Raw genomic sequence first — 18,630 nt, forward strand, 5'->3', positions numbered from 1 at the left:
GGATGCATGCCAGCTAGCACCAGATGGATAGGAAGATTAGTATAAATACCCATCGTTGAAGTAATCCTTTGCTTTGATAGATCCAAAGCTAGAAGGTAAGCATAAGTAGATTGTAGCCAAACCCTCGAAAAATGGGTGACAAACCTATTACTACGATATCGGATGAGGAGGCAAAGGAACCAACTACTCTGGATGAGGAGGAGGATATTGAGGCATTAGCGGAGCCACCGGATTGGCTCCCTGATGGATGGATCATGGAGGTCTACCACGCTGAAGATGGCACCATTATTCGAGTATGTTTCTCAAACTATAGGAATAGTGCTTGTATATGATTCAACAAGTAATTGTGCCGTATGGAATGTCACCTGTAAACTAGACTTTCCTATTATTCAGATTTATGAACCTTTGAACTATTTTGCAAGCAGTACTATACTTCTCCCATATCAAATTACACATTCACCATGAAGTCGGAAGTATTGGAGTACCTTTTTTCCGGGATAGATGAGCGTATGCTGGAATCGAAGGAACGTGGTGCAGAAAACACACTTCAGGTGCCTGACTACAATTTTTTATGTATGACCAACTTTTTATTTTAGATGTGTTATTACAATTCTTTGTATGTTCATTATGCTTGCATATTCAGAGACAACATGAATGGCTTCCAAAGGGGTGGGTAATGGAGATAAGAGCTGGTGGGGAGAAGACAGACAAGATGTACAAGGTATATAGCCATGGGTTTAGTTAGTTGGTACCATTGCTATATTATATATATGTTGCTGGTTTTACATTACTTTGAGGCTCTCATAGTAACTAATAATTGCAATTAAACAAGTTATCTCTTAATGTAACATTCTTTTATTTGTATGCAAATTGTTACATTCAAACAATAAACTCAGTAGATACTAAATTTTCCAAATAATAAACGAATACATTGAACATATTTGAATTATAGAAGAGGATGATATGGAATAGCTAGATTCTGAGTACGTAATTGCACCCCAGTGAAGAGCAAACTAGAGTGGAGGTATGTAAGGAATATCACTGTATGAGATCATTGCATTTTTATATTCTTATAAACTTAACTATTGTTTTTATTTAGGAAACTTATTTATTACGTATATCCTATCCATTGTCTAGCTTTGATCCAAGAAACTTATTATAAATAAAGTTATGTATATGTTATCTTCAGGTCTTACAAGTAATTGAATTAATTTTGAAATGGAGCATCAAGTGCAAACAATGTTGTGTACCAATGATTTTAGTATACATTGATGGCTACTACTGATAGTCCTTATGGTTTCATTGTAGTTTTATGTCCACTCAATCACTGGTGTGCGATTGCTATCAAAGCAAGATGTACTACTATATATCAATGAGGCAAAGGTCTCTGGGTGCGACACCAATGGACAATGTGACACAAGTTCTGAAGACAATGTGTGTCTCTTGCTAGAACTTGTTCAACTCAAATAACACATTACATCTTTTTTTCAGTGTTTGATGTCTTTTCTATTTATTTGTTTGGCATATGTGTAGATACTTGCAAAAGTGGACTTTCGGCCAAGCGGATTGCCTGAAGGTTGGGTAAAAGAAATAGTATATAGAAAAACAAAGGAAGGATTGATCAGGAGAGATCCGGTAAATAATATGGCTCATTAGTCATGATTTTTACCATTGAATGAATGAACATTACTTGATTTAGGAATCATTATTTTGCCTTATCATGCAGTATTACACGGATCCTGCTAGTTCCTACACATTCCGCACATTGAAATCTGCATTATCCTTCCTAGAAACTGGAACGGTATCCAAGCATGCAATTATTCAAAGGACAAGTGTTCATGATCTGTACTCTTTTGAAATATCCACAGATATGGTAATTGTTCTCTTGGTTTTTTGTTTATCTAGTGAAAATCTGCATGATATACTTTTTCCTAGTTGCTTGCATTTTGGACATTATCATCTAGAAACAAAGGTAGTGAATTTTGTTCCCTTGCCACTTGATTCATCCCCATTTGTCTTTCCTAACTTCCAAATGGTTTCGTATTTGCATTTCTTTCAATCACTTGTTACCTAGTTTGTTTTACCATTACCATCAGCAATGAGTAACTAGGAAACAATTATTTATGGGTCAACAATGTTATGGAAATCAACTTTCACTTAATGTTTTGTAGCGGTAATTTTATTTATGGTCTTGGTTTTTTGGCAATTGGGGACGAGATTTCTTATACTCCCTCCACCCACAAAAAGTTTACCTTCTCGACAAGTTTGCTTCCAAACTTTCCAATATTAGAATAATATAACTTTAAACTATTTAGTTTTCAAAAACATATATTGTAGGCTTCCAGCACTTTAGGTATCTCAATAGTATATATCAAAGAGCATATATATCATAGTGCACAAAATCAAATCTAATGACTATAAAGAGTAGCAGTGGAAAACTACAGAGGTAATTCTAGTATATAATTGATTAATTTTCTTTTCTATGGCAGCATGAAAGTTTACGTAATAGATTAATAGTAAATGAGAAGCCTTATCAGGAGCCCACAAGATCATCTCGGTCTAGGCGAGCATTGAAAATAGAACATGATCTAAATATAGATGACTGTAAGTTCCTACATTTGTTGTTATTATCATAAATTTTTGTACAGTTGTGTGCACACCTGCTTGAGTTTTTATTACTTTATTTATGTTCTAAAATTTTGCAAATACTTAAATGACATCAAAGATAGTATGGGGTTGGTTATCAAGAGTTTATATTTTGTTTTTTGCTACTTAAATTTTGCATTGTTGCTTCTAACGGTCTTCTCATTTCTTTTTGTGCATTGGGAATGATGGTATATGTGCTATCACAAAATTTTATGAAAACTCTCAGGGATTGTTTCCAAATTTTCTATGCAACAATAGATACTGAAATATCATATCTTACATGGAAGCTTTAAATCTGATGTGCTTAGTTTGAGATAAAATAGGCAACATTATACTTTGGCCTTTAATTATTTGGCTTGTATTCTGACTTTTACTCAATTTATAAGCACCAGGTAAGTAAGCAAAGAATTAACTTTACAAATAAAAGTTTCAAGAGTATTGGTAGTTAGATGATTAACCAGACCATATGCCCATAATCCTTAGCATGCATAGCACACAATACTAGTTAATATTGATGTGCACCACTAAGTTCATTTTTCACCTCTTCTTAAATCTTCTCATGTGGAATTTCGTTTGAATCCAACTCAAATTGGGACAGACGGGATAGCCCTGGTTATTTTGTGAATACCTCTTTTAGTGATGAACTACAATCTCAAGATACAAAATTGTGTGGTTGATTAGATGCATCCAACCTTCTTGATTGAAACACATGCCTCAATAGAAAGATTGTTTACATATGGAACTAGGCAGCACACATGTTCAATAACAAATTATACGTGAGATTTGAATGGTAAAAGTTAGTACACATGTACTGGTTCTATTTGAACAAATATTACTATTTTATCATTGTTTAATATGTTGTGTTTTCCCATCCATTCTCTGATACATAATTTATGGTTTTTAATGCTAGCAAAAGACGGTGATACCTCAGGTGGCACCGATTCAGCAAATGAGTCTGAATAAGAAAACATTAGAGGCAAGAAGGTTGCCAGCAAAAAAAGCAACTAGCTCAACGACAGGAAGGCCACCTCAATTTAGGATTAAGGAGGGGATGGACAATCAGGATGCAGACTAATGAAACTTCTTGCACACTACATACCAATAAAATTTCACCAACACTTATGATGTTGTGGTTTGTTCTTATTTTTAGTGTATTGTCATTACCAAAATAATAATTAATTGCAAAACCAAAACTTGAATTAGCTCATGTGAGACTGCAGAATTTGTTATCCTTAATGCTTCAAGTGCACTGAGTGCTAATAAATTTCTTTTGAATATATTCCAATTCATAACTCAGTGTTCAACATATTTCATAAGCAATACGATTATCTGGCTTCTGCATGTGTTGATGCATTAGTTGCACGTTGGGGGGTAGAACTGGTTGCTTACTGAGATTTAATATCTATCTATCTACAACTAAAAAGCCTCAAGTGTTAACGTCTACCCAGTAGCACCAAACACACCACTGACACAAGACCTCTAGCCGATTGAACATTTGTTCGTCCACCTTAGCACTAGTTATTTTTAATCTCCTCAGCACCATACATCACGACGCTAACACATCCTTCCCAAAATTGTGCATCTGCACGGCTTTGCATCTGTAGTCTGTACCCCTCCTAAAATCGTCCGCCCTCCTTCGTTGGTCTGCAACGGCTGACTTTGGGTGCGCTTCTGCTAGCCAGCGATCGTCTACCTTGGGCTCGCCTTCTCTGTTGGCTTGTAGCATCCGACCCCACCCGCCATGTTTGCCAGCTTGTGGCGCCCGACCTCGTCATGCCTCCTCCGCTGGCTAGAGGCCAACCCTGTGCACGCCGCACATGTCCTAGATGCCCGCCTTCTCTACTAGCTTGTGGCACCCGTGGACCCTAGGCCGTGGATGCACTGCAGGATAAATCTCGGGACATCGTCGGTGGCACAGGAGGAGATGGTGGCGATGCCTTCATCGCTCATGGTTGTGTCTCTAGCTTCCCTCTGCCTCTCGCATTCGATTGGGTCAGGATGGGGCATCGCACTGCATCGTTGCCTAACTCTAACCAGGGTGTATGCCTAATTTCCTGTTTCCACTGATGACGAGCTCCACGGGTGCTGTTAGAAACTTAGAGATTTAATTTAATCCAGAAAAATAGTTGACAAATATTTGTGATATCATATATGTGCACGTGTCATCTAACTATTTCATTAACAACCATGATGAACCTATTTTATGAAACTCACACAAATAAAACTCTCACTCAAACTTTAAACAATCAATTCTCATATTCTCGAGAAAAATCGCTTAGGATTCCTAGTTCCCCGCTGTTTTGATGATAACTCTCGATCCGCTTAACCAACTAAAGCAAACAAATACATCTTAAATATCTAGAAAAAAATTCTTAGAACTACTGTTGAGAAAGTCAGGACCAATTCTGGCTCTAATCTTGTCGAAAATAGATAAAAGATATTTCTTTACGAGAATATATCAAGTCAGACAGCTGCACTAATTCGGGCATAACTCCTAATCCGTTAATCCAATTCGAGTGAAACAGAAGCTACTGGAAAGATAAAAACATAGGCTACAACTTTTCTTTTAGTGCACCATTAAAACTCCACACCAATTATTCCTAGAAATTCATGAACTAGTCAGTCTAATTTACACATACCATTGGCGTACTCTTCTCCGCACAGAATTTCATTATCTGATTGCTCCTTAAAGAATCGAACTCAGAGCAGAGGTAACAATTTGCAAAGGATTGAATGGATCCTGGATTCCTAAAAAATTTCTTTCACTTGCTTTTCCCATAGTTGCCCTGCCCTCTCCTATTTTCTTTAGCCGGCACCATGTCGTTTACCTATTACTAATCGAGGACCAAGCAACAGCACCTGGTGCTTCAGGGAAACTTCAGCACACAGGACAGGTTAATCAACACCCTAGGAAAATCAGTGCAGCGCCACGGTTGCAAATGCACGCGCGGTTACTAGTAAGCCGAATACTTCGCAGGAGATGGCAGAGCAACAAGGGTCCGGGAGGGAGAGATCTTTGGCAGCATCGATTAGAGCAAAGCGGCGGCAGGAGCACGAACAGAGTCATGAAGGAAAAAAAAAGAGGAGCACACGGCTATTGCCCGGCCAGCCATGTGTTAGGCCAGCCGCTCTGCACGCGCTCTCTCTCTTCTCTCTTCTTCCTCTCATGGTCCTGTTCATCTTATTCTTCCTCGCATGGTACTGTTCATCTTCTTCCTCCTGCGGTCCCACCGCCCCGTTGCCCATCGCCCCGCCGTGGGCGAGCTAGGGTTTCGCCGGAGCTCCCCCCCCCCCCCCCCCCCCCGCCCGCCCTAGCCCCCGCCGCCGCCATGGCCATGGCACCCCCACCCTAACCTGGTCCGGCCGCCTCCTCCGTCACCAGGGCCCCTAAACCACCTGCCCACCTCCCCACCACCTAGCCGGCCTTCCTCCCCAAACCACTTCCCTTCTAAGGCCGCCGGAGTTGGGGAAGATGAGAGGGAGAGCTCGCCAGAACCCTAACTCGCAGATCCAGGAGGAGGAGGAAGTCACCTACCTCATCTGCGCCGCCGCCCGCTGTCGATGCCCGCCGCCTCCACTGGAGGGGAGAGAGGGAGGAGCCACGTCGGGGAGGAGCTGCGTTGGGCGCGTGTGGAGGAGCCGCTGCCGGAACCCGCCGTCACCATCGGAGGGGAGAGAGGGAGGAACCGTGGCGCGTGGGGAGGGAGATGAGTGCGGTGTCGGGCGTGAGTGATTGTGCGCGCGCGGCTGGACAAAAATATGGCCATGGGTATTAAAGTCATTACCAAAAAGAATGAGTCGAACAAGTGGTGGCGTGAGAAGAGTTTGTGGCGTGAAAAAAAACCCTGCCTTTTCTTTGTCTTAACCGATTAGGAAACCTAAGTCATATGCAAGGGTTCAAATTTAGCGGCTCCTACTAAATTTTTCCGACCTCCAAACGGAACATGTTGCTAGTCAAATGGATTTGTTTCGACGAGATCTACAAAAATATGGTCTCCGATTGTCCATGGGACTTACAGTTCAAGAAGTCAAAATTTTCTCCTCTTTTCAGTCTGCACGATCAACCCATTAATTTTTTAAAATTCAGGGTATTACAAAGATCATCCAGGTAAGCTACGTGGCTTGAAAACTCACAGGTATCTGAGGGCATTGTGATGCGGTGATGCCCTGTACATGGAAACTTCAGAGTTCTGAAGCTTCCTCGTATTCAAACCAGGGATTAATTATCCTAATCACGCTTGTATGTGCTTTGCCACATAGCTGAAACGGCTATCTGAATGAATTGTTTGAGTACCTTCCCATACCTCAAATGGACTAAGCCTTTACTGTTAGCTAAATTGTTGCATCATTCTGCTAGGATCTTGTTCATTGTCATGCATTAGTCAGGTGCAGGTTGAGCGTGGCCATAGGCGTGCTTGGTCCACAAACACAACCTGGGTCGGTCGATTTGTTCAGCGTCACGTTGTGTGCTGCAGCACGTGGTGCACGCCGCAGTGAAACGGCGGTGCGCACGGTGCGCAACGTGGCGCGGGGAGTCCGGGATACTCGGAGCCTGTTCCGTGATCCTATTGTATCAGCATATAAATAGAATGAAAGACGACCGTGTGGGGCTGCGATATTGGCAGCATATATTTCTCTTGTTCGTTGCTCTCGCGTTTTCAATCTACTCCGCTCTCGTCACGGTGACTACGTTGCCGTCGCGCCGCCATTAACACAAGCACGAGCTCCAGGATCAAGCCTGGTTCCAACACGTGGTATCAGAGCTGTAGGTTGTCGAGAAGGAGGCGTGTGGTGGCGGTGAGTAGCTGCTGAAGACATAGGGTGGACAGATCCACCAGAACGAAGAAGAAGGATGTGTGAATTGGTGTCGCCGGAGATGGGCACGTCGGGAGAGAAGGAGTCCATGGATCGGGCATTCAATCAGGCTGCTGGAAACCTCGTGTGGCCAATGCTTACCCGAACCAATTACCAAGAGTGGTCTTCCCACATCCAATGCAACTTGGAGGGCATGTACCTATGGGATGCAGTTGAATCTGACAAACCTGAGAGACGTCGAGATCGGTTGGCTCTTGGAGCCATGCTCCGTGGCGTACCTCAAGAAATGCACTCGATGCTCCTGAACAAGAAGTCTATGAAGGAGGCATGGGAGGCGATCAAGACGATGCGTCTTGGTGCAGATCGCGTCAAGGAGGTGAACGCTCAGAAGTTGCTTGGGGAGTTTGAGTCAATCTCGTTCAAGCCGGGAGAAACAATATATGATTTTGCCATCAGGATCACAAAGTTGGCAACAGATCTGAAGGGGCTTGGAGAAACGAGTGTTGACGACTCACGGGTGGTGAGGAAATTTCTCCGTGGCGTGCCATCGCGCTACAATCAGGTAGCGGTGGCCATCGAGATGTTCAGTGATCTGAAAACCCTCACGATCGAGGAACTCGTGGGGCGGCTGCGGGCGACAGAGGAAAGGTTCGAGCCTACAGTGGAGCAGGTCACGGAGAAGACGGCTAAACTCCTCTTGACCGAGGAGGAATGGGCGGCGAAACACAAGAGCCGTGCTGATCCGGACTCGTCGTCTGGGTCTGGAAGCAAGGGCCGTGGCCGCTACGTCAAGAAAGACAGGTCTGGGGCACGCGCCGGCGGTGAAGGGCGTGACTCTAGTACAAAACTCACATCGATGGGTACACCACGACGGAAGGGAATGTGTCGCAAGTGTAACATCTATGGGCACTTCGTGAAGGAGTGCAAGACGAAGCCGCAAGGTGAGGAGCGGCAGGAAGCTGCACACCATGCAAATGCTGATCAAGAAGGCGCCCTGCTGGTGGCGCAGGTCTGCAATATCGTGCGGACGGTCACGCTGGGTGAGCAACGTGTGTTCCTGAATCAGGAACGCGTGTTCCCGGCGGAATATAACGAAGGCGCATGGGTACTTGACACGGGCGCCACAAATCATATGACTGGGTGCCGTGCCTCGATGGTAACTCTGGACGAGTCGGTCCGGGGTGCAATGAGATTCGGTGACGGGTCGACGGTGGAGATTCACGGCATTGGAGCTGTAGCCATTGCTAGAAAGAATGACAATCATCGGGTGCTCATGGAGGTATATTTCATCCCATCCCTAAAGTGCAATATTATTAGTCTTGGTCAACTTGAAGAAGGGGGGTGTCATGTCGAGGTGGACCATGGTGTTATGACGGTGTTTGAGAGACGCCAGGTTGATGGCAACAAGCTCAGTGTGTTGATCCGTGCTGAGAGGAAGAATAGGTTGTACATCATGAGGCTGAACCTGGTCTCTCTAGTTTGTCTGCTGTCCAAGATGGATGAAGAAGCCTGGTTGTGGCATGCACGCTACGGCCACCTGAATTTTAGGTCGCTACGTGACCTAGGTGCCAAGGAAATGGTGGAAGGGATGCCACTGATACGGCGGGCTGAACAGGTGTGTGATGGGTGTGCACTGGGCAAGCAGCATAGAACTCTGTTTCCCAGAGCATCTGAATACCGCGCCAAAGTTGGACTTGAGTTAGTTCATGGTGATCTGTGTGGGCAGATAACACCACCTACACCGGGTGGGAAGTCATATTTTCTGCTAATTGTGGATGACCACAGCCGTCTCATGTGGCTGGAATTGTTGGCATCAAAGGATGAGGCGTTGGGCTATTTTAAGACGTTCAAGGTGGCAGCAGAACTCGAGTCGGGGCACCGGCTCAAGGCTTTTAGAACCGATCATGGAGGTGAATTCAATTCGCGCGCTTTCCTGGTGTACTGTAATGAACAGGGAATCCAGCGCAACACCACCACAGCCTATACTCCCCAACAGAACGGGGTCATTGAGCGGCGCAACCAAACCGTTGTTGAGATGGCGAGGTGTATGCTTAAGAGCATGTCAGTGCCGGGGAAATTCTGGGGAGAAGCAGTCAAGGTTGTTGTGTACTTGTTGAACCGCTCACCGACAAAAAGTTTGAACGGACAAACCCCGTTTGAAGCCTAGTATGGACGAAAGCCAAGTGTTCGGCATCTGCGTACTTTTGGTTGCAAGGCCTATGCAAAGCGCACGGTGTCGGGGATCAGCAAGCTGGCAGATCGGTCCACACCGGGTGTGTTCTTGGGATATGAACAAGGAACGAAAGGTTATAGGGTGTATGATCCCGTCAATGATAAGTTGATTGTGACCAGGGATGTGATCTTCGACGAGAAGCATGGATGGAATTGGGAGGTGAGAGCAAGCAGGGAAACAACGCTGGCGCCTGAATTTTCAGTTAAGTATGCTGATGAGTTTTTGGACGACACTGTTCACGGTCCGGCAATACAGTCAGGGCCAGTTGCCAATTCTGAAAATGAAGCCGCTGAACTAGCTTCGCCTATAGCTTCAATTCCATCAGGTGGAGGAGCGTCTACGGCATCACCATACACGCCTGGATCATCTGTGGGATCAATACCGCAAATACAGTGGGCTACACCACCGTCAGATGCATCTGAAGGAACAGATGAAGCACCGAGGAGATACATGACTTTACCTGACCTGTTCGACAGTACTGATGAGGTTCAGGGTTTTGAGTATAGTGGCCTGTGTCTGATCGCTTCAGAAGAACCAGCTACTGTTGAAGATGCATTGTCAGAAGATTGTTGGCGTCAGGCAATGGAGTCTGAGATGAAAGCAATCCAGGATAATCAAACTTGGGTAGTCAGGGACTTGCCGGTCAAACAGAAGGCTATAGGCCTCAAATGGGTGTTCAAGGTTAAGAAGGATCCAGAGGGAAATGTAGTGAAACATAAGGCACGATTGGTGGCAAAGGGCTATGCACAATGCCAGGGAGTGGATTTTGATGAAGTCTTCGCACCAGTTGCAAGAATTGAGATAGTGAGGGTGTTATTGGCACTTGCAGCACAAAGTGGATGGGAGGTACACCACATGGATGTCAAGTCGGCATTCCTAAATGGAGATCTCACTGAAACTGTATATGTTCAGCAGCCTCCTGGTTTCAGTGTGGGCAACAATACTAAAGTGCTTAGACTGAAGAAGGCACTTTATGGGCTTAAGTAGGCACCTAGGGCCTGGAATGCTAAGTTAGACAAGGAGTTGATATCTCTGGGTTTTGTGAGAAGTAAACTTGAACATGCAGTGTATAGAAGAGGCAACAGAAACTCCTTCTTGCTTGTGGGGGTGTATGCTGATGATCTAATTATCTCAGGGCCAGGTGTCAGTGACATAAGGCAGTTTAAATTGGAGATGAAAAAGAAATTCAGCATGAGTGATCTTAGTCTTCTCAGCTACTATTTGGGAATAGAAGTCAAGCAAGGAGAAGATAGAATCACCCTGAGTCAAAATGCCTATGCAGTTAAGATATTGAAGTCTGTAGGGATGTTGAACTGTAACCCGTGTGCAACACCCATGGAGGCAAGGCTCTAGTTAAGCAAGAAGATGGAGGATGAAGTTGTGGAACCAACTGCTTACAGAAGCATCATTGGAAGTCTCAGGTACCTTGTCAACACCAGACCTGATCTTGCATTTGCGGTTGGGGTTGTCAGTAGGTTCATGGAGGCTCCAAGCAAGGAACATTGGGCTGCTGTCAAGCACATACTTAGGTATCTGAAAGGAACAATCAAGTATGGCTGCAGGTATGGGCGAGGCACTGAACTGAAACCCATTTTGCTCGGGTTCAGTGATAGTGACTTTGCTGGAGATTCAGAAGACAGGAAGAGTACTACTGGTGTGGTATATTTTCTTGGGAAGAACCTGGTCACTTGGGCATCACAGAAGCAGAAAATGGTAGCTCTCTCTTCCTGTGAGGCAGAGTATGTGGCAGGTGCAGCAGCAGCATGTCAAGGAATATGGTTGAGCCGACTAATTGGTGACTTGATGGGAACAAAGGAGGCGCCTGTTAAACTCCTCATGGATAATATGTCTGCTATTGCACTGAGTAAGAATCCTGCGCACCATGACAGGAGCAAGCATATTGATACAAAGTATCATTTCCTGCGTGAGTGCATTGAGGAAGGGAAGGTGGAGGTGGATCATGTAGGCACTGCTAATCAGTTGGCCGACATCTTCACGAAGTCACTCGGGCGTATCAGATTTATGGAGTTGAGGAAGGCTTTGGGCATCGTCGAGCTGCAACAAGTTTAGGGGGTGTTTTGTTAGCTAAATTGTTGCATCATTCTGTTAGGATCTTGTTCATTGTCATGCATTAGTCAGGTGCAGGTTGAGCGTGGCCAGAGGCGTGCTTGGTCCACGAACACAACCTGGGTCGGTCGATTTGTTCAGCGTCACGTTGTGTGCTGCGGCACGTGGTGCACGCCGCAGTGAAACGGCGGTGCACACGGTGCGCAGCGTGGCGCGGGGAGTCCGGGATACTCGGAGCCTGTTCCGTGATCCTATTGTATCAGCATATAAATAGAATGAAAGACGACCGTGTGGGGCTGCGATATTGGCAGCATATATTTCTCTTGTTCGTTGCTCTCGCGTTTTCAATCTACTCCGCTCTCGTCGCGGTGACTACGTTGCCGTCACGCCGCCATTAACACAAGCGCGAGCTCCAGGATCAAGCCTGGTTCCAACATTTACAGCAGCTGTTTTTACGGAATCTTGCTTTCTTTAGGGGAGTCGCATGACTAATGTCCTTTAGAACGTCGTCGTTCAAATTGTTTGGGTCACGTGATATGCCTGTGTTCACCAAGTTACATAATTTATTTGGGAGCCGTTCTTTGGGCCAAATACTCTGAAGATTTAACAAGGTATAGTACTTGTTGAATCTGTTATACACAGCAGGAAAATTGGAGCGAGGTTCAGTGTCCAAGTCAATCGGTCTAGCTATACACTGCATAATGTCAGCAGCTTACTTGATTCGTTTGAGCCCATACTCATGTACCTAACTGGGTGAAAATTGGCAAGCACAATTCTTTGGCGCTACTATAAGAAGATGATCATGTGCCTGACACAGCTAAACAAATCAGTCTGCATGTTTTGTGAATGGTTGAGGTAAACACGCTCTTTGGCTTTCATGAAGCTGCTACATAATGCTACTATGCTGACACCTCCGAAACTACATGCATTGATGAGACCATTGTGCTAATTGTTTGGAATTTCTCTATTTGCCTCTTGTATCTCAAACTGTTGGTGGTGGTGGTGTAGGCGTAGGAGGGAGAGGAGGCGTCGGCTAGAGCAACTCAATCCACTTGCCGATAGGCTGCACTCACGCCCCCGCTAGAGCAACTCAATCAACGTGAAGGTGGGTTCATGCTCGAAAATTCTCACTTCTTCATAGCATTTTGACCGGTGTGTATTGGTCACATTCCCCATCACTAAGGCACTCGGAGCACTACGGCCGGTCCTCATTTTCCATAGGCAATGTAAGACAACATGTATGCGAGATGTCCATGATTCAAACCTGTCACGCATGGCCACTGCACATATTAATTATTTAGAGGTGATTTCACTGAACCTCGGCAACCAGGCGGTTGCTTCAGATACGAGTTGTCGTTCATCGGGTTATCGGGAGAAGATAATGATTTGGCTTATGCAAAAATTTTATCGGTAATCTATATGCTTCTAGCATGTGGTTTGCATATTTTTTTTAGTCTTTGATTTTATACAAGACATGGCAGCTATTTAAAGTAATGATAATTTGTTCATGATTATAATCAAGGGTAATACAACTTGCGATTTTTATGGAATTTTGACCATTCATTATACAAGGATTTGATATATTAGACTATTGATAAATTTATGGCTTGATATTTTTTATTAGTTTGTATGCCTCTTACAAGGTCTATAGGTACGTCTAGCATTGTTAGTCTTGTACTGTATATAGGATTTTTTTATAGACACGTGCGTGCCGCATATGCATTTCCACTAGTTTAATATAAAAATCCATATATTTGTTCTAACATAACATATTCATGGTCAGTTTCTATGTTACAACTTACAACATAGAATCAGATGGCACTGAGTACAGTGTATCAAGTTCACGAGACATGACGGAAAAAAGGGGTTAAGTAAGCTAGATGACACATCTCATCATGCCCAGGCCCAGCTATAATTTTTATGTGATAGTTTTGTTTTTGGCCCTCCATGAGCATCACGTCTTCATACCAATATTAATTAAGAGGCAAAAAGGGGGCTGAAACTATGTTACAATCGTGGTCAGGTTCGTTGGACACCAACCACATCAACTCCAGATTCATTCTGTGGTCAAACATAGTATTCTTTGCAGTGCAACTATGTACATAGAATGCCAGCTAGCATCATTATGAGTTGTTCTTCCACTTACCTACCTTAAAGATGCACAACACGATTTTGGCTCACCCTCTTCCTATTTTACATTCTGTGTATTAATAATGCAATCTGTATTTCAAATCTGTAGTATCTACAACACTAAATGAGCTAGGCGTTACACATTATGAGTTGTTCTGCCACTTGCCTACCATAAAGATCCATAACATGATGTTGGCTCACCCTCCTTCCTATTTTACATTCTCTGTATTAATAATATGCAATCTGCATTTCAAATCTACAGTATCTACAACACTAAGGCCCCGTTCGCTTTGCTGAAAAAACAAGCCGAAACACTGTTCTGGCTGATTTGTTGTGAGAGAAAAATACTATTCTGGCTGAAAAAACAAGCTAAAAAGTACGGATTATAAGAGAAGCGAACAGGGCCTAAATGAGCTAGGTGTGACACATGATGTTTGCTCACCCTCCTTCCTATTTTACACTCTGTGTATTAATAATATATAATATGCATTTCAAATCTAAAGTATCTACAACACTAAACGAACTAGGCGTTACACTGTCTTTTAGATCTTGAAAAAGAATCTTTGAGTTGTTCCTTACCAAACAACCAATCAATTTCCAGCATATGGTGGATGCCAGCTATACATCGACCACTAAAAACTAGTCATGGCTACAAACCCACAACATTTGGCACGCCAGGTAGGAGAGCATCATGTGTGTTCATCGATCTTCATTGGCTGGCTCATGTCGCCGCCGATGTCTAAGCTAGAGGCACTGCCCGCGAGGGTGGTGTTCGCTTCTCCAGTTAGGCCTTCTCCGCCGATGTCACCTTCCTTCATGGCCAAGCTCTCAGCATTATTGGGAGCCTATCGCCAATCATCTCAGTGAACTCTACCTCTGCGGTGGAGCGGTGTCAGGGGGAATCACACCCCTACATCTCCTCCTTTGGGCGGGCCTCCTACAGGCCAAACAAGGATGATGCCAACAAATTGTTGAAGCAGCAAAGTCCAAAACAAAAAAGCAAATGAATAAAAGATGAAAAGTTACATAAAAGAAGAAGAAACAAAATACGAACACAATAATAGAGGGTAAGTTTGCATGATAAAGCTGGGTACATCTATCCTGTCACCGTAGTATTTTCTACCCACCTTAATTCTTGACCCTTAGATATACTTTAAAATCGATCCAACGCATGTAAGTGTCTTACCCTAATCTGACAAGCGGACCTAGTCGGAAACTTTTTTGTTTACACCGTGTCTGCCTCTGTGTCCTGCCTCTGTTCAGCTTGTTTTCGATCATCTGTCACCATATTCGCTCACTTGTACCCATCTCTTTCCTTTTCTCCGCATGCTACATAACCCTTGCCACCGCTGCCATAGAAAAAGGAAAAAAAAACTTACCTTGACTTTAGTCTTTGGCCCCCAAGCATAGATGTGGAGACTACAATCCCTATATCGCGTCGTCGACGTTGTGAACGCGGGATCGCTCTTGACTGTGACCCTGCGTCACGCATCTTTCCGGATCATCGGCTGATTGGTGCCCTTCGCGGCTTCGCCCCCATTGTCCGTGCGCTGCGTGGCCGCGTCAGCAGTTGCGGAGGTCGGCTTTTACTCTCACAGTTCTGTGACTCGGCAAAAGGTAGAATGCCTCAGGTGAAGCTTCCTTTTCTACCACGAGGACATCATCCAATGGTGGCTGCGATCAAGAAATGCAAGACTTCTCAAAGGACGATATCGTCACCGATCGCCTTGACGCAGAAGGCAAACGAATGGCTGCTGGCGGGCTACAAGCATCTTAGGACAGTGAGGCGCTTTTATGTTGTGAACTTCTACTACCTCTTATAATGAAATATGTGCTACGGCACGGTTGCGAAAAAAATATATCATGATCTTACCTGAGATAAAAAAATATATATATTCGAATACATGTGCACATAAAACTATATTTCATAGTATCTCATGATATTAATTTGATTTCATAAATCTCTGTGTTTTTTCTATATATTTGGTTAAGCTTTTAAAAAATTGACTTAATAAAACAGGACGGAGGTAGCACTGCATGCACCATGTGCCAAGCCGAGAGTGTAAGGGGTAACTTGGTGGCCTTCCTACTCAACAAAGAACTGATGAGGAAAGCAGGACGTGCTCATCTCTGAAAGAGGAAAAATGGAGAATGCTTGAATGATTAACCAAAGAATGTTTGGTACTCCCTTCGTTCCAAATTATAAGACGTTTTGGCTATGTCTAGATACATAATGCTATGTATCTAGACATAGCCAAAACGTCTTATAATTTGGGACGGATCTAGTACATAAGAAGGCAAGTGGGGAGCCGGATAGGCAAGCCCGTATGCCATACACGTAGGGAACCAAGCCCATGCGGCCACACAAGTAGATCACCCATACACGTAGGGGTCAAGGTGACCAAGCCTAGGCCACACAAGTAGATCACGTTTACTAATTCTATCACTACCCTGCAGTCGAAGCGTGAGCTGATGGTGAGACTAGAAGTCAACTGACATCCCCTCGTAGTCACACGTTGGCGCGGTGCAGACACTGTGACTGGAGAGAAAACCTGCGAGGACTCATGCAGATGATAGCCCTTTTGCTGATGTTGAGGTAGCCGAGCTTAAGGGTGCAATTGCCATGTTCGAAGAAGCCGTGCTGAAGATAGCCGAGGTCGACGTAGTTGTGGTCGGGTTGCCGTGCCGATGGAGCTGCAAGTGCACAAGGGGCGCCAGGGTGATGACGGAGACGCGTCAAGGCAATCGTCATGGGAGGGGGCGATGTTGAAGTCGATGCAGTCAGGGCCGTCGTGGACGTAGAGAAAGGCGACGACGCAATCGAGGCAAACGGGGTGGGAACGCGAGGGTTGATGCCGAAGTCGATGCAGTCAAGCCGCCTGAGCGCCGACGCGCGGCTGGATTTGCCAGACCCAGCAACGCGTTAGGACCAAAGCGCGCGTCGGTGTTGCCAATACCGGGCGAACAAGGTAGAGGTCCCCAACCATACGCGCGGCTGGATTTGACGATGTGGTTGTGCTAGATGAAGAAGAAGCAGTGCGGAAGAGGACGCGTCGGCGAGCAGGGCTCAACGACGACGCGAAGGGGTGGCCGGCGAGCAGGGCTCAGCGATGGCGCGAGTAGCGGCAGCTCGTTGATGAAGACCCAATCAGCAGGACGAAGACCTTGTGCAGACTGATGGCACAACAAAGATTGGGCAGCACAGCAAAGATTGGGCAGCACAGCCATTGATACATAGGGGACGGCGATGTAGATGCAACGGCGAAGCGAACACATCGACGGTGGTGCTGTGGCCCGATGAGGCGACACAACAACAGCCGTGTTGCTCATTGAAGATGCACATAGTACTCGACGATGGTGTCGTTGACGAACCAACGATGGAGACGTCAGTGTAGTCGATGCCGAAGCTGGAGAAGGTACGCGCGAGGTTGACAGGCGATGGGCGACACAACCCAGATCGAGCAAAACCAAAAAGATACAACAGCAGGAGATCAGGTGTACCCTGCGAGATAGCACAACGATGATGGCGTGGCCCGATCGGGCGGCGCCCCTGATGACAGTGCGCCTCGGCGCGGCTCGTCCCAGCCGGCGACGCGAGCTGCCAAAGTCGGACGGAGCGGCGCACCGCGGGGCGCACGATGGGTCGCAGTTGCGCGGGCTCGCAGGAGGATGGCGCATAGTGACCGTCCGCCACATGGTGGCTCGGTGTTGGGGTCAACCTGGCCTGCGCGACCAGCAAGGCGACGCGGGATGAGGTGACACCCAACGTCCTCCACGGCAAGAGTGGAGAGGGTGACGAGGTGGTGCGGCATCGCGAGAGGGCCCGATCTGCTGCTGACAACGATGAGGATGGCAGCCGGATCAATAGGATTGGGCACCTAAACAGGGGGCGCTACACCCGTCGGAAATCGATCTCTCCCCGGGGATAGACGGTTGCAGAAGCTGGCGGCAGCTACGGTGAGGATCGAAACCTATGCAACTGACGCCATGAAACAGGAAAAATGGAGAATGCTTGAATGATTAACCAAGGAATGTTTGGTACATAAGAAGGCAAGTGGGGAGCCAGATAGGCAAGCCCGCATGGGAGCCAAGCCCATGCGGCCACACAAGTAGATCACGTTTACTAATTCTATCAATCTCCTTCTGGTCCCGCGGCATGGTCACACCGGCGAGTGGATGGCAAGCTTGCTTGAGGGAGTTAGAGTGCCCGGATCTCTGCAATTCGCGCTACTGCTATCGATTGAGGCCGTCGCCGCCACACGTTGTGCAATAGCCGCTACTACTATGTATCGCAATAGCTACTGCCGCCGTCGAGAGACCAAGAGGAGTCGGGACTGGGGAATGGTCAATTGGCAAGGGTTACATTCTTGGATGCCGGTCACTCTTTATATTTGGCCGTTCATTTTGGGCCCCCACGACCTTAATTGGGCCCTTTTAGCACTGCTAATTGAATGCCCATTTAGTGTATTTCAAGGCTAATTGTTCCTATTAGCGCTAAAGATCAAATAGCAGCGAAATTGAACCTCAGTCCCCGCATACTCACATATGCGCCCGACACCCCCACCCACCCAACACAAGACCACTGGTTGACCGTACCCGCACACGCCCCCGCGAACGCTACGACCCCCCCCCCCCCCATCACGGCGATCCACTCCAGTCGCCACCTTCCACAAGCGTGCGACACTCAACTCCGGTCGCCCTGTTTCACGAGCGCGCGCGTGGAGGCACCTTCGCTTGCC

At 45.9% G+C, this 18,630-nt stretch overlaps 2 protein-coding genes across 2 annotated transcripts; both read left to right on the forward strand.

The window, feature by feature from the left end:
* The first annotated feature begins 131 nt into the window (after positions 1-131).
* On the forward strand, positions 132-3,609 carry LOC136511898 (uncharacterized). The gene is made up of 8 exons (XM_066505915.1): positions 132-293; positions 426-551; positions 644-721; positions 1,309-1,434; positions 1,534-1,635; positions 1,727-1,873; positions 2,490-2,604; positions 3,557-3,609. The coding sequence occupies exons 1-8, from the start codon at positions 132-134 to the stop codon at positions 3,607-3,609; spliced, it is 909 nt and encodes a 302-aa protein (XP_066362012.1).
* A 7,450-nt stretch (positions 3,610-11,059) lies between these two features.
* On the forward strand, positions 11,060-11,764 carry LOC136513645 (secreted RxLR effector protein 161-like). Its single transcript, XM_066507614.1, has one exon. It carries the CDS (start codon positions 11,060-11,062, stop codon positions 11,762-11,764), a length of 705 nt encoding a protein of 234 aa, XP_066363711.1.
* Positions 11,765-18,630: the final 6,866 nt, after the last annotated feature.

The sequence above is a fragment of the Miscanthus floridulus genome, chromosome 16 (assembly GCF_019320115.1).
Source record: "Miscanthus floridulus cultivar M001 chromosome 16, ASM1932011v1, whole genome shotgun sequence".
NCBI classification, from domain to species: Eukaryota; Viridiplantae; Streptophyta; class Magnoliopsida; order Poales; family Poaceae; genus Miscanthus; species Miscanthus floridulus.

Excerpts from the sequence above, each read along its gene's own strand:
- LOC136511898 (XM_066505915.1), top strand. The coding sequence starts at position 132 with ATGGGTGACAAACCTATTACTACGATATCGGATGAGGAGGCAAAGGAA. Across the intron at positions 552-643 it reads GTGCAGAAAACACACTTCAG|AGACAACATGAATGGCTTCC; the intron begins GTGCCTGACTAC and ends TTGCATATTCAG. Across the intron at positions 1,636-1,726 it reads GATTGATCAGGAGAGATCCG|TATTACACGGATCCTGCTAG; the intron begins GTAAATAATATG and ends CTTATCATGCAG.
- LOC136513645 (XM_066507614.1), top strand. The coding sequence starts at position 11,060 with ATGGAGGATGAAGTTGTGGAACCAACTGCTTACAGAAGCATCATTGGA.